Source organism: Taurulus bubalis (genome assembly GCF_910589615.1).
Source record: "Taurulus bubalis genome assembly, chromosome: 17".
In the NCBI taxonomy this organism is placed as follows: domain Eukaryota; kingdom Metazoa; phylum Chordata; class Actinopteri; order Perciformes; family Cottidae; genus Taurulus; species Taurulus bubalis.
The window spans coordinates 10918751-10943744 of record NC_136605.1 but is presented as its reverse complement, the minus strand read 5'-3'; the positions used below and the strand labels follow the sequence as shown (position 1 = coordinate 10943744).

Below are 24994 nucleotides of genomic sequence, written 5' to 3'. Positions count from 1 at the left end.
TAAGTCAGCAGACCAGGTCGCAGGCAAGGAGAGGAGATGACCTGGCTGTTTTGTCTGAGCAGCACATTCTGTCATCATTATTAACGGTTGTTTAGGGGCGTAAAATGACACCGCCCTAAGAGAAATTCGAGACACCCTCCAGTTCCCTTGCCCCTCATTTCATCTGGGCCGTTGCGTGGAGAGTGGCCAAATCAGACAATCATGACTTTGAGACTCCAAAACAAAAAAAAACTAAACTTCAGAACACTTCTTAAATCTGTCCTGAAATAAACTCAAAGCAGACCTGAGGCACAGGCCCTGAGGTGAAATGACACCAAAATAGGCAGCAAAAGCGATTGTTACCTGCCATGACTGTGCTGGAAGGTAAAGCCATCTGGATTATAGCAATATGACAATGGTAAAACTGTACCGCTTGAAAAAAAACATGTAATCCCCTTTATTCAAGGAAATAATTATATAGCAGCCAGGTAAGAAGACATCTAAGTTTTATTTATGAGTTTTACATTAAAGGGGTTTTAATATAGTTTTAATCTGCGATATATGTCAATTCAATCATCAGTTTTAGAGCATACGCATCAGTAAGTGTCAAGCAGACGTGTAAGTAAAGATGGTGATATGGTTACGCCTTAGACATATTGGAGTTGATAAGATACTGTAAAAGTACAAGCTACAGACTGATACAGGATATGCCATAAATGACGGATGAGCTGCCAGAAGCAGCCGTGGGCAGCCGCACCTGGATCTCTCCCACATTAATACCTTGACGGCCATGTCTCCCCTTACGAATCCCCTTGCCAACCTTAAATCCATGCATCCATCCATCATACTCCATCCAGTACAGAGATGAGGACAGTCGACTGTGCCTGGGATGCCTTCTGAGCACACATGCCACATAACACAGAGCAGCAGATCAGCTCTCTGAAATCAACCTCAGACACACACACACACACACACACACACACACAGACACACACACACACACACACACACACACACACACACACACACTGAGATGTGAGTCATAAAAGAACATCCAAATGTCAGAGAAAGAATGGATACATGCATGGAAAACAGGGCTGGCAAGAACGGAGCAGAGGCTGATTGGGAGGGGTTGAGTCAGAACGGCAGCCAATGCGCAGCTCAGCATCTTGAGGAAGAGAGGGGAAGAGAGAAAGAGAGAGAGAGAGAGAGAGAGAGAGAGAGAGAGAAGGGTAGAGGGAGGAAGTGAGGGAGAGGGAGGGGGGGTGAGGCTGAGGCAGTCACTCTGAGAGGGAAGATTCCAGCGTGATGCTGTTGGATGTGAGCTGCTCTCCTCTAACCGGTCTCTGGCTGTCTCTCTGACCGACCCAGTGGTGTGTGAGTGTGGTAACGGTGCTCTACCAGCTCTGGGGCGCTCTGCAGCTGCTCGTGCAGGCAGAAGCTGACTGGCCGGATCCCTGCCTGGGCTGTCTGGAGCAGAGATTGGTTTGACTGGAGCCGAGGTCCAGGGCAGGGCAGGGTAGGGCCGGCTGCAGGGCCGTTTGCGCCGGGGGGCCCCCACAGGGAGCAAACATGAGCGTTCCCATGCTGAAGATCGGGGCAGTGCTCAGCACCATGGCCATGGTGACCAACTGGATGTCTCAGACTCTGCCCTCTCTGGTGGGACTCAACGGGACCACGATCTCCAGAGGGGGCACCTCGGAGAGGATTGTCAGCGTGCGTATGACTTCCTTCGCTTTTGTGTGTGTGTGTGTCTGTGTGTGTGCACTGTATCTGTCCGCTGTGAATGTGAGAAAGAAAGGAATTAAAGAGAGTGAAACAGCAGATGACAGAGGGAGATAGTTAAGCATGTAAGTTAGTGTGTGTCTATATGTTTAACTAACAGCAGAGTGGGTGAGGTCTGTCTCACGGGCTGTGATGTATCATTATGAGAAAGATGAAGCAGGTCAACGTGCATGTGTTTCAACTAAACGTGAATGATGATCATGTTGGTGTGTGAGTCACAAAAAGAATAATGCCGCTGAATTGTGGGCTCGTGAGAGGCGGAGGACGCAGTGTGATCGGCCGTGGTAAATCATATGTTTGTGCCAGGGTGACGGGAGGTAGAAGGCTGTTCTGAGTGATGTTCAGGCTGATCCCATCTGTCACTCACCTCCAGGGCAAGAAGGATGGCTCTTAGATTCAGAGACGACGGGGAAGACGGGGAGGTTGAGACAATGTTGCAGTTTCCTGTACGTCTTATTTCGCACCGTTTGTCTCAAAATCCTCAAAATCCTCTCAATCCTCCACTTCTCAAATAATACTCTGGCATTGAGGGAGGTCATAGAGGTTTGTAGAAGGCTTTGCTGGTGTTTTGTAACTTAAAAAAGAAGAAAAAAAGCAGATTTTGTTTCCACAGAAGTTTGTCACACACACACACACACCAGTTATCTGCATCTGTCTGTTTCAGTGGCAGGGAGGTAAGGCGTTGAGAAATATCAAGCAGCCAAATAATTTCCGTATCTTCTGGTTCATCAGTAGTTAATGATTGCCTTTGATTCTATGCTGAGTGTTTTTATGGCACCTTACCCATTAAGCAAATGCATTGGTCTGTTGAAATGATTGGATGAAATTGAACGTCCCGAGAGGTCTACCACCATCTGGATGTGTGTGTGTGTGTGTGTGTGTGTGTGTGTGTGTGTGTGTGTGTGTGTGTGTGTGTGTGTGTGTGTGTGTGTGTGTGTGTGTGTGTGTGTGCGTTCTTGCCTGTTTATGTGTTTTAATACATGCCCTGACTATGCTCAGGCATTCTTGTCTCAGGGGTGAAGGTCCATCTGTTTGAAGAATAGTTTTTAGCAGTTCGTTAAAACCATCAATCCCTCGCTTATTAATATGTCCTTTATGTTGCAGTGAGGTTTCGGGTTCAAATGTCTTCTTTTGTGAGATAGACAACATTTGCACAGTGTTGCCTTTGTAAAAATGTCAAGCACCTCGCTAAAAGCATTTTTTGGAGTACAACAACAAAGTAAAATCATAATTTGATCTCTGCAACAATGTCATGTGCAAGGCATGTTTGAATCCTTTACAGCACTACACTATATAATCCTATTGAACACCCACCTTTCCCCAAGGGGGTATGGCCTGGATAAGTCATCCATTTATTTTCTATAGCTGCTTCTCCTGCTCAGGGTCAAAACGGTTTATTTTCAGGAAACTCAACTCATCAAGTCTCATGACTGGAAGTCTTATCATTTGCATTTCAAAAGACTGGCTACGATAAAATATTATACATAGTTATGAGTGGAGATGTTATATTTCTTTCAGGCCACTTTTATTCACAACCAATCGAGGAAAAATGCTGCCATTGAAGTTCATTGCATCAAAATTTCATCAAAACTGATGAGCCAGTTTGATTGTGCCAGGGATTATTACAGTACAACAGCCTGTTGTGATGGAAATGTCCCCGCTTTGAGACAGGAATAATCTCCTCTCATAAACAATAGTAGCGAATAAAACTTTAATGTAAAACCCAGCCTCAAAGTCCCATCACTATTAATGAGACATTTTCCTGTGATGATCTTAGCAGTCATGACTCACACAATGTTTAGAGCTCTAATCAAAGATAATCACTGTGACAATGTGGTGCTAGCGTGCCAGTGGCCATTGCATTGCATGGATGCTCCCCCCCCATGGCACCCATGCATGCTGCGGCCCGTATTCTCCCAGCTCAGAGCTATTTCCCACGTCTGCTTCACTTGCTTGCTGCTTCCCGTCTTCTAACCAGCTGATCCAGAAACACAGCTGCCTGAGTTTACGTGTGTACGTCTGAGAGCTCAGCCGTGCATGGATGCTTGTGCACATCTGGATAGTAGAAAACCGTGTTCCTTAATGAGTGGAGGAAACCACTCTAACACTTGCATGGACCTAGTGTGGCAGCGCTGGATGATCAAGCGAAGAAAAGCAGTACACCTGCCAGGCTGTGCACACACAATGTTCTTATATATTATAATCACAACACAATATTAATCTATTTACAAAATTGCATTCATTATGCAGTTAGCTAGTTGATATACCTTAAGTGGAAGAAGAAATCGGTAACACTTTATAATAATTGCACACTATGAAGCATTATATAATACTTAATTTACAAATGGTGAATCTATCATTTATAAAGTGTGGAACAATGCTTTATGAATGATGAATGAAGTGTTTACTCACACTTCACTAATGCTTCATAGCGTGCAGTTATTATAAAGTGTTACCAAGAAATCTAGAAAGGTAACATCTAAAATATTGGACACAGTAACCATGACACTGGCAAAAAAATTGCAACATGCTTAAGCTTGGGGAGGTTACATAGGAGAAGTCAAGAGTGAGCTAGCTTTGAAACATTCTCCAGCTCCTCCTTCTTTTCCAATGAAAGAAGCAGCACAAGCTCCAAAAGTCGCTAAATCTAGGAAGAAAGTCAACAACATGGAGAGCCCGTCCCTTCAGGCCTCCATCCAGAGCCACAACCCCAAAATGATCATAATGAACGTAAACAATGTAAACAGCTTTTGTAATTACTCGCGGCTGTCCAGCTACAGGCTTGTGGAAGACTCCAGTAGCAGGCAGCGTGTGTGCAGGGAGGTAACAGATATTGATTATTCGTCAGAGCATTTGATTTATTGATTTCTGTCCGGATGTAAAGAGAATTTCAACAAAGATAAAACAAGTTTCTAAAATGCATTACCCACCCTAGCTTTAATGAACAAACATAATGACTTGTTTTATCTGCATTTTAGCAGGAGTGAATTCTGAGCCACCCACCTGTAATGCAAAGCGTAATTTAGTGCAGTATGGTCAGAGAGACAGCAAACTTGCACACACGTTTCCCAGCAGTAAGGTATAATACAATAATATATATAATAAAACAATATTAGATCAGAATTGAGCCCTGGCGTGCTCTACACCGTTCTACCCAAAGTAGAGCGTCTATTAAGATGTCTGCTTGACAGCAATAATAAGACATAAACCACTTCAGAAGTCCTGCTCACTGTCTAACTCGATGGACACAGTGCTTAAACACATTGTTACTCGCACATTATAGTTTATTGTTCAATAAACACATTGTGTTTTAATATGTTCACATGTGTGCGTGCACGGTATGGATCCATAAATCATAAAACTTTACATTCTGTGGTTGTATACTCATGAAACTGCACTGAAAGACAGGACAGTATTTGTGTGGCGACTCTCCCTTTGATATCTAAAATAAGAAAGCTGCGAGCCAGAAAAGTGAAGAGAATATTCTCACCATCAAAGGGGAGCGTGGAACAACAAATGGCAGAGTACAAAGAGCCAGGCCTGCGGATCTGATTGGGGTCACCCCGCCTCTGTCTGTCAGCATGTGGGACTGTAAACTTTATCACGTCCACTGTGCGTTCCAATAAAGCAGATTGTAAAGATTGATTCCAGGCTATGGATTCAAGATTAAACACTGCTGCGGAATTTTATTTGGGAACTTTGCTTTTATGTTTATGAATCAAATTTGATGTGCGTTCAGACCCTGGCAGGTGTCCTCGACTACCTGTAGTCAGCGTGAAATCCAATTTTTATAATATCATTTTAAATTGCTTTGATGCATGAGCTAATTGTGTGGCAACCTGTGTACAAAGCAATATTGATCACAGACTCTATAATTGGTCTTATAATCAGGCTTTAGAAACGGTTCATTTGCTATTACGAGTGTAATTTCAATCCAACTGAACGTGTGCCTGCATTATTGCTTTGCCCTTCAAAAGCAATTTGACGATTTCACAATTCACACACTTCTGCGATCCATATTTTCCTCCACTGAACCAATGACTATTTTCTAACAGTTTATGCAATGTTTTCTCACACCAGCTACCCTGCCACTTGCGACTCCCTCCTCTATTTAACACCAGCTACAGTAGTAGAGCTATCTTGTAACCGTCTAACAACAGAGTGGATGCCAAATCTTTTACACCAGGGCACCTGGCATGGCACTAGCAGCCTGCTCCAAAAAGGTGTAACTCGTAAGTGCTGAGCATTGGTGAGTGTAATTTTCTCTCACTTCTCCAAAAGTCCTCCAACTCAGCCACCCCACTACAAAAAAAACGCATCTGCCCACCTCCACTGTCAATTCAAGTGCTATCCGGATTGGAACGAGTGAGATGCAGCTGGGAAGCGAGCAGGACACCACGCAGGAGGGACGGCGGGACCGTGAGTGATGGAGTGGGAGAGCGTGCGAGGCAGCAGGGAGGGAAAAGGAGGCAGCAGGGAGAGAGGCATGATGACTTTATGAGTCATATTATTGACTGGCGAGCATGCTGCGCTGATTGTGGTAATCAGTTTTGCTTGGGCGCAGGAGAGACCAGGGTCTTCACTAGAAGTCTTCATTGAGTTGTGTTGTAAAGGCCAGCAGCTGGCCTGTGCATTGAGGATTGACTGATTGTCCATTTGAAGAATGAGAGTGAGTATTTGCATGTTTGTTTGTGTGCGGCGAATGAAAAATGAGACCTGATTGTTTGGCCACAGTATAGATATAATTGATCTCTGCATAGCAGGGACAGATGTTGCTACTTTGCTTTTGCTGGGGACAGGCATTTAGAGAAGTTAATGTCTGGCACTAAACACACTTCTGCAGAGGGACATAGTGGAAAATAAAGGGAAGCTGAAGTAGAACTTGGAAAAACAAAGTTGTGGGATGGAAACATGGTTCCATCGGGAGCACATCTCTTAATTTTTTATGCTTAATCTCTTTGGTGCTTCTTACTGTCTCAAAACGTTTCTTTCTTCCTCACTATAGAACTGTATCTCTGTCTTTCTGTTCTTACACTGTCCGTTTCTCAGATGTGACGGACAACTCAGCCCACAGTGTCGTGGTCAGCTTTCTCCCATATCTCAGGGTCGGCGCCTGCTTCTGCCTTTTTGGCCCTGCTGCTTTGCTGCTTATGAAAGTTATAATAGACTTCCCGTCATGCTCATAAAGTAGGGAGCTGCAGATTTATGATCTCATTTAGCTCTAGCCTTACAACAGCCAGCTACAGGGTCGGTCTAATGAAACGCCAGAGGAAGTCCATCCCGCAACTCTCGACAGTGATACCACCAGCTCGAATATCTAATTGGAAAATCCCTATGAACTTTGTTCTTCACGAACAACTGTCTTTGCACTGTGAGGAAGCGCTCAGGTAACAGCACAAGACGGTTAGTTACCAAACTACACAAGCTGGTCTCTTCTGTCTCCAGGAGGCAGAGGAGGAGCGTTGGAGTCGCATTTAGTTGCATTTTTTGGGCTTAGTAATGGCCACACCCCCTCGTCTCATCTCTTCTTCCCCACTCTCAGCAGGGATTTCACTGAAGTTGTCATTCAGCATTGTAAACTGGGCAGTCTCTGAACTAAGTTAGAGGCCATTAAAACCATCTCCCTCCTCCCAGTCAGCCTTTCTCTTTTGAGGGCATGGGAGGTTGTGGTTCGAGGACATGTCTGCGGGGGGTAAAGTTGTGATGCCGTGGGAATGAGGAAAACACTGGGGTGGGGCAAAAGAGGCAGGCCAGACCTCTGAAAGAGTAATTTTCACTTTAGTGAGCAGCGAGCCCAATTGATTTTTCATCTCTCTTGCCCTCTGCGGTCTCCTATTGTTTTCATTGCTGCCATCTTCTTCCTTAATTGGCTTTTGCGTGGCAGCCATGACTGTGACAGCTTCAAATCTGGCACTTACATATTCTATTTCATCCCTCACATCTAATGGGTGAATTTCTGGGAGAGTGAAGAGAACACCTTCTCTCTCCTGAAACCACCGTCTGTGTCTGGGAGGAGAGGATTATGCCCAAGCTAGCCACGGGTTATGTTATCACCTATACTACTCAAACATTAACACACCGAAGCCCGACCTGCCTGCAGGATGCAAACAATATTCATTCATTTCACTCTGCATACCCTGAATATTATTCTGCATATCCCACTCTCTTTACCCTAAATATTGTTCTGTACAACATTAGATATTGAGAAAGTTGTTTTTCCCGCACTAATGAGATCTGATTTGCTGCATGGTGTGAGCACTATATGAACCAATGTCGACAAGCCACTCTTCGCTGGAGAGAGGAGACTTAATCATATTCATATAAATTAACAGTGTTCCAAAACATATTCAAGTTCACTACTTGCACCCCGGGAGATCAATAGCATTTGAGCGCTGATATATAGATCTCCCTGAAACGGCTGATGCACAACGCATATAGGGACAGACTACAATTACATTTAGGAATCACCTCTGGCCTCCTGCTCTCAAAACTGCTACTGTGTTGAGAATGGGGAAGTTGGTGCAGAATGGATAGGTGGGTGGTAATGAAATTGGAACTGCTTCAAATAAGCTCTTAATTTCAGCCCAGCATTTATGAAACATTAATGAAGAGAGGAGAAGACGTGACGCTGTGAAAACTCCCTGGCTTGGGCAAAAGCACATGAGGAGCACAGTGTGAGTTTAAACATGTTGTAAAATGAAGAAAGTATTATGATAATGGAGCAGACGTGCATCAAATATTACTTTAATGATTTTTGAGCGTCTTGCTTATTACTGCCCACTATGTAACATATCATACAAAATCTGTGTGACACCAACTGTGGCTCCCTTTCAGGCTGATAGCGATATGAAATATTGATGCCCACTTCTGCCTCCATTCGCAAGAATCCTTCTTAACCAAAAAGGAATATCTGGTGTGTAGGCAGACTGCCCCCCTTGTATGACTATGAGGTAATTTTATCGAATGCAGGAGGCTGCACATACCCTCAGAGTAACATAAGTGGATTTTTCTGTTTGCAGCAAGTGAACCTCCACCTGTTTACACCGCAGGATATGAACTGTAATGAGAAGTCTGTGAGGAGATGCATCGCACACCAACACAGTATCAGACGCAGCCATTGCATATGTTCTCCTAAAGTCCTGCAGGGAATCATGCATGCAGCACAACAATCCCTCTCGGGGGCAGAGCAGTAGTGGATCTGCAGTTTAAATGCATGTCCAAATACATGCATTATTAAAATCTGGAGGATTTCAATCATGGAAATGCGGTATAAACAAAAATGCACATATGGGCTGTTCTTGAATGTACATCAGCAAATATTGACAGCTATGCTCACAGAAATACTTAAATGCACACACTCATGCGTGTGCTGCAATAAATCACAAGGCCTGACAGTGAGTGAGATGTGGGCAGAGAAGCAGACAGAGGGAAAGAATCTCTCCCTCAGGCAATGGCAGAATGAAATAGACAGTCAGATGCGGTTGAACGAAATTGGAGAAGGCCTCTGCTGTGGAGACGGCTCCTTTTGTCTTGCTTTACCTCCGACTCCGGCCTCTGTAGACCTCTGTCGTCTCCCCACCTAGCAGCCTTATGAAGCTGGATCCCCTCAAAGAAGGAAGGAAGACTGATGATAAGAAAGGTGCTGACTGACAGAAAATAAATTGCGCAAGTCACTGCTGAAACTGTCTGCACAAGTGCATCAATATTAAGAATAATAGAATCATAATTTAGAGAGTGCGCCAACAAATTCCACCGCGAGTCTGTCACACTGAAATATCACTAATATATGTATGAAATAGAAAATATGAATGGTATATTACTCCTTACTTAGTTTAATTAAATGTAGATGTATTCATTTATGAGTCCATTTAATATACCTAGAACATAATGAAACAGATCAAATACGAAAAGAATGTATAATATGATTGTCATGGTTGACATTAAAGCCTATTTAAGTTGCTCACGTAGCTGTAGCCTGTTGGCCACAATTCATTTGGAGTAAGTCACATTTAAAATTCACTCACTTCATCCTGAGAGTGTGAGGAGGAAGAGGGAAAAGCAGTAAGAGCAGGAGAGGAGAGGAGGAGGAGGGGGTTGGGGTGCCAAGGGATTGGCAGGAGTGACAAGAAGTGACAGTGAGCACATTGGCTTGCAGGGTGGTTGCTACTTTACACTCCAATCACACAGTCCCTCTGTCCCCCAAGACATTTTAATCTGATCCCCCCCGACCCAAGGAGACGAGAGCGCAGCACAACATGCTCAGAGGAAAGAAAGCAGGAGAGAGGCGCTGAGCCGCAAGGTTTCTACCCAGCCTTTTTTCTTCCACTTATGCGGATGGGTCTTTAATTGTATCACTAAGATGGCTGCTCCTCCTCTCATTACATTTTGCTTTATATGCTGAGTGTGTGTAGATGAGGCGTGAATGAACGGATCGTCCTGGCCCGGCCTTCGCGTAAACTGCGTGTACATGTGCGTGTGCTCGCAAGCGCGCAGCACTACTTTTGATTGGATTATGTCAGAGAGAGACATCCATCCTCTCGGCCTCGCCTCTCCTTCCGCTGGTTACAGGCTGCTTTATCGATCCCGAATAGCTCCATTTCCTCTCTGTGCTCAAACTTATTAGAAGCTCAGCTCTCCCACAGCCTGGCCTGATCACTCCCCCGTCCTCGCGTCTTTGAAACCTCCATTTTCCTCCCATTTGTCTTTGTCTTTCTTCATCCTCCTCATATCTCTGTCACGCCGTTTGGGTTTTTCGTCCCTTTGTGTATTTTCCACCTACGTTCTTGTCTTATCTTAATCTGCAACTGTTTCTGCTTCTTTTCTCCCTCTGACTCTTCTATCCTCCATCTCTCTATTCTCCTGTCTTCTGCTGCTGCGAGCGCCACCTCGGTTGATCTCTGGCTTTACTCTCTCTCTCTCTCTCACTGTTGCTCTCCAGTTCATACTAGAATTAGGCTCCAAGTGATTTTGAGTAGTTGGAGGGAGCAATAGCCATTAATTGCATTTGGGGAAGAGCAACTTTTGACAGGGTTGCAAGAGAAGAAGAGAAAAGCCATGGAGAAATTGTGACGTTGCCTCTAACGTATGGTGACAGAATGGGCACAAGTAATCACAATATGGAATGTATTAAAGTCTTTGTTTTTTTCTACAACACTTTCAAGTATTAGATACAGTTTATAGATTAGAAATGTGGGTAGCACTTTATAATAACTACACACTATTTAGCATTAATAAAGCATTGTTCCAACATGAACACTCATTAGTAACTCATTAGTATGCAATTCATGAACGCAGTTATAAATGTTTTATTATGGAGGACTATTATGGTCTACTATGGACTATTATATTACTTAATTGGTTTGCAATAGATATTACTTAATTTACAAATGGGGAATCCATCATTTATAAAGTATGAAAACCCAATCATGAAACGCATAATAGTCGAGCGTTTTAATCAAGAATAAAACATTTATAACTGTGTTTATGAATTGCATACTAATGAGTTACTAATGAGTATTCATATTGGAACAATGCTTTATAAATGATGAATTTAGTGTTTACTCATGCTTTACTAATGCTAAATATTGTGTAGTCATTATAAAGTGCTACCGAAATGTTTTATAATGGTGGAAAACTTTTCAAATTAATGTTGATACATGTTGGCAGAATCAATTTGATTAATTTTGAAAAGCCAGCTTGGTAGCAATGTAGATAAACAACCATGTATTTCTCTTTGTCTAAAATGTATACGTCTCTGTGTTCCTGCAGGCTCTGTACCCGAGCCCAGAGGAGGGCTGGCAGATCTACAGCTCGGCCCAGGACGCAGATGGGAAGTGTATCTGTACCGTGGTCGCACCGGCCCAGAACATGTGTAACCGCGACCCACGCAGCAGGCAACTTCGCCAGCTCATGGAGAAGGTGACAGCTGTCAATAACACACTCGCTTTGAGACACGACTGTTACCCACGCAGACACACACACACACACACACACACACACACACACACACACACACACCGCCACACTGCACTGCGCTCGTGTCTGGCGCCGTCTGTCACATACAGGCTGCTGAAGTGAACAGTCTCACTTCCTTTACCCCACAGTTATGTGGAGGAATGTGACGCCAATCAGAAGACATTGTTGTTTGAATAATTATTTTTTTGAGCCACAGGGTTGCTTTAGCTTTAAGAAAGAGAAATGTTCTAAACTCGTCCATGAAATTTAATTAACTAAGCCTTAGCAGCATGTTTCTTTTATAACCATAAATCAATTTTCCAATCCAATCTTAATCCAACAATTAAGAGAAGTAACGGTTTTACAAATCAGTGAATATAGTAAAAGCCGTGTTGCATAGTTACACAAAATGACTTGAGCTCATTCGATCTTGTGAAAATACAAGTCAACACTCTTTTTGTGAATACCCATGTCATGTATGACATTTTGTCATGTCATACAATAATGTCATGTCATACAAAAACGTGTCCACCTGCATACACTGTTTCAGCAACCGTGCAATACCTCTGTTTCATTTACATGGAGCATTATCGACCGACAGTGCAGTGCATGCAAATGTAATTTCCTGCTAGTGGCTCGTGCATACAGACAAGATCAGGCAGAAGAGGACTTCTGCTTACTGGGGATCCACAGCTGCCTGTTGACTATCCAGATCACTGCATTGATTGGTGGTTTTCAATTGAATTTTCATTCTTCTCCACTTTCTTTCCCCAACTAAATAATAAAAAACGGAGAACTAATGCTTAACGGCTTTCACTTGCTTGATGGGCCGTTCATTCACAGCGGAGTTGTTTTTTTTGTGGATAACTTAGGACCAGCAAATGGATGAATGAGAGGGTGGATCCACAGAGCGAGGGAAAGCCTCGGAGCAGAGAGGTGGAAATGAGACAGGAGGGGCTGGCATTGATGTGGTCTTGTGAGTATAGGCGGTGGTAAATTGAGATGCTGAATTGGCTCTTAGGTCCTGATGGATCAATGAGACACCTGAATTCACATATTTCATTCATTCTCATTTAAGTTTGCCTTTCTCCCTGACAGTCTCTGTCTGCTGCGGTTTCAAGCACATGCTCATACAGACAAAATCCACACTCATACTTTCAAAAGAAGCATATTCCAACAGAGGAGGCATATCCAGGCTGAGAAAAAGACAAACTTGATAAAGCCATTCAGAGAAAGTGGTTGTGTTCACCTAGTTATGTGAATGTATAAATGCACTGTATGTCTAGGAATTATATAATGCCTATAGAGACCACTGTTCCTGCATGTTTTAAGATTTAAATTTAGGGCATGCAGTATGTAATGTGTTTAACGGTGGGTATGTTTGTGTATGGGTTTTTAGTATCACCAGAACTGCGTATACTGTCGCTCATAGCAAACAGTAACTTATTTAATGGGACGTAATTAGCTGCTCATTGGTATGTTCTGCTCATTTTTGGGTTCTGGTTCCACAAATCTTTGAGCTGTCAACATTGCAAGGGGACGTTGTTCACTGTAAATATTCTAGAGACATAACTTGTGGGAGGGTGACGACAAAAAAAGATAAAACGGTGAAAATCAGGTTAAACCCATTTGCTCTTATTGAAAAATGAGCTTATGTCTATGTTAAAATCAGTAACACCTTAAATATAGAGTAATCTATTTGAAAACACATGAATACTACATTTGAAACATATGTTATGTGTGTGTCAGACAAGTGTCAGATTTCAAACTGTTTGTGTTCCTGCATTGTTTATCAGTACAATATCATAAAAGAGCCTAATGAGGACACCTGGGGTCAGCGCTGTTTCAGCTGCACAGAAGTAAAGCCACAAGTTAAAAGACTGTGTGTCTGAGTGTATGTGCACAAGCACCATGCCCGCTCAGACGTCCTCATTTGAACCCAGAGCATGTGTGCGAATTATTTGAGCGGACCAGATCCACAAAGGCTCTCCCTGACACAGAAAAGACAAGGTTGCACTAACAATGTCAAAACCATCAAAGAATGTAAAGCAGCCTTGTGGAAAAGCCTCTATTCAGCTTTCTGCAAAGGCAGACAAAATACCATCGGGGGCAGAGACGGCCCTGAAGGACGGCGGTGTGAGAACCCTCACGGCGCCGACTTTAGAACACCTCGTGGCCCTTTCACCTCTCCATCCGACTGACTGAGCTGAGATTAAATGAGATAGGAGGGCACAGTCGGGCTTAAATACACACAAACACACTTTAGGATTTGGCTCAGAGTGAGTCATCATTACACTAGACACCTTCAACTGATTGGATTCTGGAAAGTATGAGTATGGGGCCAGAAGAAAGCGTGAAATGCCTGCTTTGTTTTACGTGTGTGTGTGTGTGTGTGTGTGTGTGTGTGTGTGTGTGTGTGTGTGTGTCAGTTATCGCGGCTCATGGAGAAGTCCCAAATGCCTCCACAGCACAGCACGGTGGCACTGCATTGGTTTAAACTCCAGGCTGGCGGTTACCGTTACACATTCCCCCAATTTAGCTGTCAAATAGTTAAGTAGCTGTTTAATTTCTGAGGAAAATATTTTCTGACCAAATATTTTCTGGCCAGTTCATTAATAAGCATGTGGGAGATGAGTTGGGTGTAGGCTGGACTTGAGTGGGCTTTCAAAGTGTAAGCAAGCAAGACATTTGGTGCTAAACAGATTGTGTGGCCTTTGAGAGTTGGGACTGTATTTGTTTTGTTTTTTAAGTTACTGAAATATATATCTTCTGTGCGAGTGAAGTTTCAGTGGTGCATGTCTGTGCGGGTGGGTGTCTGGTCATGTGGGTAGTTGGACATATGTGCGTGTGAGAGGCCTATATGCACCACAACATTTGTCAATGTTCAGATGATTTCTGGCCAGTTCAGTGCAACGTGCAGGAGATGAGGGGGCGTGTGAAACAGTAGGCTGGTTTTGCAGCAGCAGAGTGGGTTGGCAAAGCGTGAGCAAGCAAAGTACTGGAAAACATGTAACATAGTGCAAAACTGAGAACTGAAATTCAATAAACACCTACTTGAAAGCATGTTTGCACCTCCATGACATTTAGATATTTTCATTGCTTTTTATTTTGTATGTTGTGTACACTATTGTGATCGCTGTGGGAGATCCTAACTAGCTACCTCTTGACCTTTATTGCATTATTTATGAATGTGCTGTTTAAATTTGTCACGTGTTTCTGCATATATTTAGTTTTAGAAGGTTTACGAGTGTGTTTTACATGACTAAAACTTGTCTTTTCGCTTACATGTATACTGTACTTTAACAACATTGTTTATTTCATACTGGAAGCAAAGCTCAAGCTTCTAATATAAAGTTTAAAGCTGTGACAATCCTTCGATTGTCATCCATGTGCACTGCAACATGAGCCTATTGCTAACATGATGCTAAATCAGTCCCTGGGGAGATGCAAGCTATCCCAGCATGCACTGGGTGAACGTTATGAAAACACCTTAGTGGGCAGTTTGCTGACTGAGACATCCACACCTGTGAGCCTATCACAGTTTTCAACTTAGCTGACCTGCATGAAGGGATGGAAAGAGTACTATAACACATACTCAGGTAAAAGTAAAAAGTGATTAAATAGATGAGTAAAAACGTACTCTGAGTAAATGTTAACACGTGAAGTTTTGCAGGTGGGTGGGAGGGGGATGTGGGTTAGAAAATAAATTGCATGTCACTGTGTATACACTAGTGACACAACATCACACCACCGAGCCCAAATCTCCAAACCAACAACAAATTAAATTTTACAAGACAGTCTGTGAATACAACTAAGAAGCAATTATAAATATACAACAGTCGTCTTCTAGCCTTACTGGAATTCACCAGAAATGAGGGAAGAACACAGCCAATTAAACAAAAAACGTCCATTGACACCACGGCGGGTGCAACAAGCATTAATATGTCGCGTGAAGGAAACAGTCTGCCATTCTTATAGAATCTTCAGCAGAATAAAGCATCACCAAAGCAAACAACACGGAGATGTCAACCATACAAACTCCACAAACACAAACAAAAAGAGAGTTTCTGCACACACGCTACACACATTTCTAAGCAACACAGCGGAGTGTTGACTTAAAACAATAGGTGAGTTTCTTGTTGTTCTCACATGTCTAAGTATCATTCTGTGCACCTTGTGGATCACAAAGTCTTCTTGGGAAACAGGTGACAAGATGAAACAAAAGTCAGGTAGGGGGGTACAGAAGAATGTGAGACATTAAATATGCGTTTTGAGATTATAATAATACAGCAAGAAAACAACTTCTTGTTTTGATAGACAAATACGTGTTATTGTATAGTAATGAAAGATCATTTACATTATTTTATCTTTTCCTTTACGTTCTGCTGGGTAGCTTAAATTTCTCCCTGGAGCCAATAAAGCCTTATGATATAATAATAGCATAATTAGTTCTGAATCTGGGTTACTTTCCTCCACTGGTATCTGAATTGAAAAACACCATGAATTGATCTATAAGATGATGCTAGCTAGTTTTGCTGATATGACATATCACAAAGGTGGCTTTAAACAATCGTTGTCATTATTCACATTGCGTTGTCCTGACGACTTGACACTTTATTGTCTCTCGCTGCAGATGAACAAACTTGACATACACAAACTCTTGCATGCCGTGGGCCATCACTGTCCCGTGATCCACTGGCCTGAGCCAACAAAGTGGTGCACCTGAGGTTTTTGGACACATCCGCCAACACCCACTCCAGTTCATCGTGTTAGCTCGTTACGTTCATTCCCCATGCAAAATATAACCAGTCAGCTTCAAACCTATTCTGAAGCTAAAAGGTCCTCAGTGAAAGCAGAAATTACCTAAAAGGATCAACATCATGTCAGATGGGGCATTGAATCAGTGATGTAGGCCTCTAAAGTCAGGTGAATCCTTCTTTTTTAACGATGTCAAGGTACGTTGAGAAAACCCAATACTGGGAGTCTGGGAGGCTCAAGACAGACTCAAACCTTTGATAGTGTGATAGAAAAACTGGACATGCATGTCTGATGAGAAGTGGAGGAATGTGTATATAAAATCTGAACTAAAAGTTGAACTTTTGTGTGTGTGTGTGTGTGTGTGTGTGTGTGTGTGTGACAGGTTCAGAACATTAGCCAGTCAATGGAGGTGCTGGACCTGCGGACGTACAGGGACCTCCAGTATGTAAGGAACACGGAGAGCCTAATGAAAGTGGTGGATGGAAAGCTGAAGGTGGCCTCTGAAAATCCCCGCAGCCTCAATCCAAAGGGCTTTCAGGTAATTGGCTGTCTGTCACCTCGTGTACGGCATTGTGTGTGTGTGTGTGTGTGTGTGTGTGTGTGTGTGTGTGTGTGTGTGTGTGTGTGTGTGTGTGTGTGTTATTCTTAAGTGGACAAAGATACTCTCAGATGTGGCACTGCTTTCCATGTGCACACACACTTTGGCAGATGCATTGCAATCTCTTCCACCTCTCCTGACACGCAATAACATGTTGCAAGACTCTCGATAGACTGCCACATAAGTATACAAATGAAATTCCCTTACTATCGTTGAGTCTTTGAGTCATTGAGTTATGCTCAGAGCAAATTCACATGGTCCTGAATTTTTAAACTCCTGGACCTAGAAGAGAAGTGTTTTTTTCTTCTTCTGTATTCCCCTCTTTACATCCTTTCCCCTTTCTCTCTACTCTATATACTTAACATTCTGGTGTATGCTCCAAGATAACAGGCACATATATTCACATTTATCTCCACCTTATCTCTCTACAAGCTGAGGCTCAGCTGCCATTATCAGCAAGCATTTTTGTCTTCCTGTCAACCTGCTGTCTTGACCTGGCTTTCTCCACATTTCTCACAACCTTACAGATATTAGATGGACCATAAAATAGTTTGATTAAAAGATGCCTCGATAAAGGCTAAGTGTGCTTTACTGCTGGTACCCCGTCTCAGTACAGCGACAAGCATGAATGGCTGCGTTTTGCTTTCAGCGTGTTTTATGAAATCTAGTCCGATGGAGGTAATGAAGATGTTTATGAATAAGCCAATTCCAAAGTAAAGCCTGCAGATGACTAAAATATGCAGAATAGTAAGCAATACATCCAAAGGCCTTTCTCTGAATGCACATCCGCAATCTAATTAAAAGAAATTTATATAAATATATATAAATATATAGATATTTTTAAATAAAAAAATAGCAGGATTGGACCAGAGCTGGTTGGCTGATGAATGCGTGCAGCTAAAAGTTGCCAATGGCAGAGCGTGGGAGATTAACGAGACTGAATTTTCGCGGCTTGAAAAGGGGAAAATGAGATTTATGATGTGGCGCCACAGGGCTGAGAGCTGCTCCATCACCAGATTTACGATAAACCTTAACAAGGAGGAAACAGCCCCTCCTGTGGCGGCCACACTTTGTTGATACACCTATTTCTCTAGTGAGCCTTCTACCTTCCAAGCAGGCAGCCTGGCTCTCCTGCTGCTTCCTGCACTCCTAACTAAAGACACATTGTTCTTTTCACTTCTAAACACATGAGTCACCGAGCAAGATTGCACCCTCAGCAGCACCAGGCTCCTTGCTGTAGGTGAAAATCATCCGAACCAGCTGGGACAGTAAACAGACGCGCTTTTGATTGGAAATCATGTTTAAATTCAGTGTCTTTCTAATTCATATGCTGTAAGTGAAAATAAATCTACTTACACTTCATACAAAGAAGCCTGAACAATACAAACAAGTGGGTGGAAGCTTGATCAATACAGAAAGAAGAGAGAAAAAAGCTAGTAACAGTGCAAAAGTTGTTTTATTATAAAGGCCACAAGTGTTTATGCATGCAGTAGTTCAAGATGTAGCCAAAGAAAAACAAGTCAATTTAAATGTGTGTTCCAAAGTCAGTAATACATCCCAGTAAACTATACCTTGGTGAAGCTGAACTATGAGTCTCATGATGAATCTAAGACATGGAACAGATGAACCACCACCCAGCTACAGTATGCGCTCTGATGGAGACATGATCTACGAACCAGAAGCAACAACGAGATTGAAGGGCAATCCCCTGTGCCGACTAGTGTGGTCGACCTCATCCCCCGTCCGACATTCTCCCAGGGTATAATCTTCTCCACCCCTTTGTGCTATCCCATGTGTCCTTTTCTATGATTCCTGTTTTAGGAGTTGAAAGACAAAGTGACCCAGCTGCTCCCCTTGCTGCCGGTGCTGGAACAGTACAAGACGGATGCCAAGATGATCCTGCGTCTTCGGGAGGAGGTGAGGAATCTGTCCTTGGTGCTGATGGCCATCCAAGAAGAGATGGGGGCCTATGATTATGAGGAGCTGCGCCAGAGAGTCCTGCTGCTGGAGACCAGGCTCCACTCCTGCATGCAGAAACTAGGTATAAGATATATGCAAATGTCTGTGGGTGGGCTGTCATTGAATGTTTCATGTTGAATGAATTCTCAAATATAGTTGTTGCACTTAAACAATCAGAGGTTGAACAACATCGATATAGAAAAGAATAAATGATTAAATTAAGTTCATCAATGGTCAAAACAGGCTGTTGTGCATTGTCAACAATTCCACTCGAATTATCAACATAAATTAAGAAAAATTGGCCTCGAAAGCCTGAATGAATAATTGATCGTGTTTTTCCGTAATGTGTTATAGCTTAAACTGATGATTTTACAAAATCCCACGTATATAAACTGATGACTTTACAAGAAAAGACTGTAGTTAGAGTTTAGCCTTTAGGTCATCAGTGTTTTGGTATAGTCTTTCATGAAGAATTTGAATAAAACAAATGACCTTATGCAGAGAGATAATAATTACAAACATGAATTACACACAAATATCAATATTTATCTATTTATAGGCTGATAACTTTTCTGAGTTGCTGTGTAAACATATGCAGAGAAAAGCAAACTAAGACAGTAATGCAAACAGAACCTCTTAGAAAAGTGGTGGAAGAAATCATGCAGGAATGTTTAAAGATAACTTAACGGTCAATCAATAAATCAGTCAATATATTTTTGCACATCACTTATGAATTATTAATCGAAACAGTATTTTATTTGCCACTGACATGTAGTTGAAGTTGCCCCTAGAAAAATTATGCAAGTTATGATAATTGTTATATAAGGGCAGTGTAGAATGCTGCGTCTTTAATACATGTGTGTTCGACGCAAACAGTGAAAAGGTGATAGACTGTTTTTACAAATGTGCACAAATTGCAATCCCTAAATTGACAGAACCATACTGGGCCTTAAAAGCAGCCTAGTGGAACACCATGTTTCAAATGAGCCGTATAACTGGAGTTTCCTGTCTGTGTGTAACTGTGTGTGGCATTGCCACAGTGTGTACACATGTATGTACTCATACAGTAAATACTTACGCACATTCAAATGGTGTCTTAAGTCTTTCTCTTCTTTGACCTCCAGGCTGTGGAAAATTGACTGGCGTCAGTAATCCCATCACCGTGCGTGCATCAGGGTCAAGGTTCGGCTCCTGGATGACCGATACCATGATCCCCAGCTCAGACAACAGAGTAAGTCCCTGTGTTTCCATGCTCACCCCTGAAATGAAACCCCTTAATCCCTGCTACCTACATCATAGTTCAACAAACAGAGCATAACAGAGTATATGCGGCAAATGAAGAGGAAGACAGCTTTCGGATTCTGGCAACCAGCGGGAAAACGTTTATTTCTTTGTTCAAGATTACAATCTTACAACAACTTCAAACAACTCCAAACCACTCCTGAACCCATGAAGGCGGGGTGGGAGGGATGCAGTGAAGAATTAGCGTATGTGACCTGTTGAGATTTGCACATGGCCTGTAAAACAATAAGTCATTAGAAAATGGGAACTGACATTAAAACATTTCCCAGGGAAAGCATGTGTTTAGATTGTAAAGCCCGCTGAGGCAACTTTGTAATTTGTCATTTTGGGCTATACCAACTAAATAGAATTGAATTGAATTATGTGGGAAAGTAAGAGATATGCAAGTAAGCATCGGTCCAGATGTTTTCAGGTTGACATGCTAGAGTCTGATTGCTGGAAAGTGGTGTGAAGGGAGGTATATCATTCCTTAGGGATTCTGATTCTTTGGAGTTCAAATGCTGTCTTCCTCTTCAATTGCCACAACAAAAGTAGAACCAAACAACTCTGTCAGCTGCTCAATGGAAGAAAAAAACATCCCTCACAGCAACACTGTCATGATACTTCAGTGACGGATTGATTGTTTTGCCTGAGTAGGACTTCTCGTGAGCTCTGGAGGAGGAGAGGCAGAGAGAGAAACAGGAATGCAAAGCTGAGTCACTGATGGATAGCATCCTGTTTCCTTCTCCCTCTTCTACCTCTGTCACTGCAACACCAGCTGATTAAACACTTCATCATCAGTGGAGAAATGAATGAGTTGTTTGGGGTAAAGTTTTCTAAATCACCGAGGTAATTACCAGGAGTGTGCTAAAATGCTCTGGACCCAGAAGATATAGTAATGACTTCAGCTGATAAGAGATGACATGTGGTTTCATTTGGGCAGATACATGTTAAGAAGCAGGTGGGAAAAGACACAAGTGAGGGAGAAAATGAAGAGAACTTGTGGGGCCTGGTGAATGGAGGAAATGGTGGTGGTGATGGAGAAGTGAAAGAGGGGATTATTAACTATCTGCAGGGGAGAATGGAAACTGACGAAGTTTAAGAGAACAGATAGCGATGGCCTTTTTCATCCCCATCCTGAATCATAACAGGCTAAATAGATATGACCAGCAGAGAAGGTCAATTTCTTCGATTGAATGCTCTGATCTTTGTCTTTAATCACCTTACTTGCTAAGATAACATTAGACTCTTTAGATAAATCACAGATTGTATTAATAGCCAGATACATCAGCAATATCCCATCAACACCCGCACTAATCATGATAATCATATTTGGGGAAACGTCATTGGGGAGAAAAATAGAACATAAAAAACACTTGGTATTGTTTCAGCCTGGCTCAGCTAGGGACTCATTTTGCAGGCAGGGGAGAAACAATGCCTAATGCTCCATAACCCTCCTCCCTTCTCAATAATTCAGATGCTGTACCTCACCTCCCCCTTCTCCTCCCATAAACTACCTCTCACCCCAATGGCATTGTTTTGGAAAGAAAGTGCCTATTCTACACCTGGAAAGCAGGCGAGAGCAGAGAAAGAGGAAACAAAAACGATGGGTGGTGCATCAGAAGAAGTAGACCTACATCTTAGCAAAGCTCTCCTTGATTTGTTAAGGACAAAATAAATATCCAAGCCAACTGCAGTTTAATTGAATCAATTAAAAGCTGAACTGTGCCTTGGCGGAAGCATTGAGGGAATGAGATGGGAGATGCAGCCAGAGAGGGGCCATGTCAGTGGAGAGATCCGCTGAGAGTGCTTGAGGAAAAAGATAGAGCTGCTAAATGGATTGATTTTTCTGTATATGTGGACTGGAAAGGCCAGGGAGCACAAGCATTGGTTGACTGCAAAGTGCAGGCAACATCTTCACTCCCACACATCAATAGTTCTGCACACATGCACATGAAGGCATACACTCACAGTAAAACAAGTAGAGATTCACACACATGCACAACTCGCTTACTTTGCTTGGGGCATTGCCATCGGCTATAATGAAACACTGCTCACAGTGTTGTTGCAGAGAGGTGTGTCAGGTATAATATTCTCCTGTAACCTTTAGATCTTTTCATTATCTCCTTTAGTTTTTTTCCCTCTTCCAAGTGGGATTAATTTTTCTCCTTCTCTCTCCAGGTGTGGTCCATGGATGGTTACTTCAAGGGGCGGCGTGTCCTGGAATACCGGACAATGAATGACTTTATGAAGGGGCAGAACTTTGTGCAACACTTGCTGCCTCACCCCTGGGCCGGCACTGGTCATGTGGTCTACAACGGCTCACTGTACTACAACAAGTACCAGAGCAACATCATCATCAAGTACCACTTCCGTTCTCGAAGTGTGCTGGTGCAGCGCAGCCTGAGTGGGGCCGGCTATAACAACACCTTCCCTTACTCCTGGGGAGGCTCCTCTGACATCGACCTGATGGCGGATGAGAACGGCCTGTGGGCCGTGTACACCACCATCCCCAATGCTGGGAACATTGTCATCAGCCGCCTGGAGCCCCAGAGTCTGGAAGTGCTGCAGACTTGGGACACGGGCTTTCCCAAGCGCAGCGCTGGAGAGTCGTTCATGATCTGCGGTACACTTTATGTCACCAACTCCCACCTGGCTGGTGCCAAGATCTACTTTGCCTACTACACCAACACATCAAGCTATGAGTACACAGACATCCCTTTCCACAATCAATACTCCCACATCTCCATGATGGACTACAACCCCAGGGAGAGGGTCCTGTACACCTGGAACAATGGACACCAGGTGCTCTACAATGTCACACTGTTCCAGGTTATTAAGACTTCTGGAGACTGAGAGCCCTCAGACTGACCCACTCAACTAATGCTGTGATCTTTGTTCGGGCCGGGGCAAGTGAGCCGGGTGGAGGGGGTTAGGGTTGTGGGTGGTGCGGGTTGGGGACTTCAGTGTAAGGGCCTAGGCTTTGATTTTTTTTTAAAGAATTTCAATCTTCATCGAGTGCTATTATTCACATTCTCAACAAAAAAAAACACTCCGGCAGCCAGGTCGGTAAAGATACAAAGACTGAGCGCTTCTCTTATTTTTCTTTCTGTGATGAGTAAGCATGGTTCTTTTTATTTGTGATGAGAAATAAATATCAATCTTTACCATTTATGAGTTTGTATTTCATTGTCACAGTCATTTCAAGTAGGCTGTATGGCTCTATGACTTTATTTATTTTCGATTGGGGGGGACATGCAATTATTTATTCCTCGTTCACTGAAACCTGAGATATTTATATAGAAAATGTGGTTCAAGTAAATGGAAACTTTTTTCTCAGCATGAAATCTAAAATACTTTTCTAAAATATGTTAAATGGCATAATTTAAAAATAATGAAATGGAATAACTGTGTCTATCTCACTGATACAGAGTGGCTGTTACCACCACAGCCGAATCACAAAATAATGAGGTGACAGCATGTGAATACTGACGAGTCAATCTCCAGGGCTGCATTAAACCATAACTTTGAAAACATTTCATCCAATATATTACATATAAAAAAGCCAGGGCACCAAGCTCTGTGTAATAAAACCGCACGCTTCCTGATACTCAAACAGTGTTAAATTCAACTCTAATAACCACGGCTTACATTTTGTGTTTCAAGGTGAAAATGTATGCAAAACACCTGGTAAAAGGAGCAGGTGTTCCTGCGAAGGGTCGACAAGCACAAACAAAGGAGAGAAAAAATATAAGAGGAATTCTAAGAGCATTTACTTTTGAGTATAGAAATGAGGCTTTACAATTACTGTTGCATGTCAGGCTCCAGTCTGTTTTAATCTTGTTAGTCGCACCGCTCTGACGTGCTTTCTGCAGAGAAATGTTCAAAGACAAGGCGTACAGTGGGACACGGCTCACATTAAAGTCTCAAACTACAGACTGACAGATTGCATATTTGTTATGATTTGCTCCAGAAAATAATTCTGAAGCCAGATTGACATTCTCTGCTGTATGGAGGCCCACTGTGCTGTCATTGTATTCCTTTCATGAATAAGACGTGTGAGGGTGCATCCATTCTTTGCAGAGTCTGTGGTGGACACAGAAGACATACGAATGAAATAGGAGTGTCCACTTTTCTGCGTAACCATAGTGATCCTTTTCATAAAGGATGACCTTTATATCAATAAAGTGCTGTGTTGATGAGGTCATGCAGTACATGGGAGTGGATGACATTTAAAGCACAATGCAAGGATCAACAGTACAGCACATCAACAATGTCAGCTGGAAAGAGTGCCGTATGAAAGGAGGAAGGGGAAATATAAATGTTGGATGATTCTAAAATATATTCATTTATAGAATGGTTACCAAAGAAACCGATAAACGGGGAGTAATTAGTGAACTGCAGTTACACATAAACATACCATTGAGGGGAGAGTGGGAGACTGTTGATCTCGCTGCTCCAAGATTACAGCTCTCCAACTGTCTAGAAAAAATAGGATGGTCGGACTGGTCAGTCAGCTGCTAAGAAAACAGCCAAGCCTATCCTGATCCTGCAGCCAATTATAAAACAGGGCAGCAGCTTACTTATTGTAAAAAGAAGTCTGGAGTTGACAGTTTCACCAATACACAAAGGTATTTATTGTAAGGCATGACTTACATGTTCAAGGCAACACACCTTTCC

The 24994-nt window shown here is 42.7% G+C and overlaps 1 protein-coding gene across 2 annotated transcripts; it reads left to right on the top strand.

The window, feature by feature from the left end:
* Nucleotides 1-1551: 1551 nt before the first annotated feature.
* Nucleotides 1552-23230, top strand: olfm2a (olfactomedin 2a; the record flags this gene model as incomplete). 2 transcript variants are annotated; one of them, XM_079232963.1, is made up of 6 exons in its annotated part: nt 1552-1689; nt 11533-11682; nt 16859-17014; nt 18896-19115; nt 20158-20264; nt 22496-23230. In XM_079232963.1, the coding sequence occupies 6 exons, from the start codon at nt 1552-1554 to the stop codon at nt 23168-23170; spliced, it is 1446 nt and encodes a 481-aa protein (XP_079089089.1). In that variant the 3' UTR covers nt 23171-23230. The 2 variants fall into 2 exon arrangements, with proteins under 2 accessions (XP_079089089.1, XP_079089088.1); XM_079232962.1 differs by having other exon boundaries at nt 1552-1695.
* Between the last annotated feature and the right edge of the window lie 1764 nt (nt 23231-24994).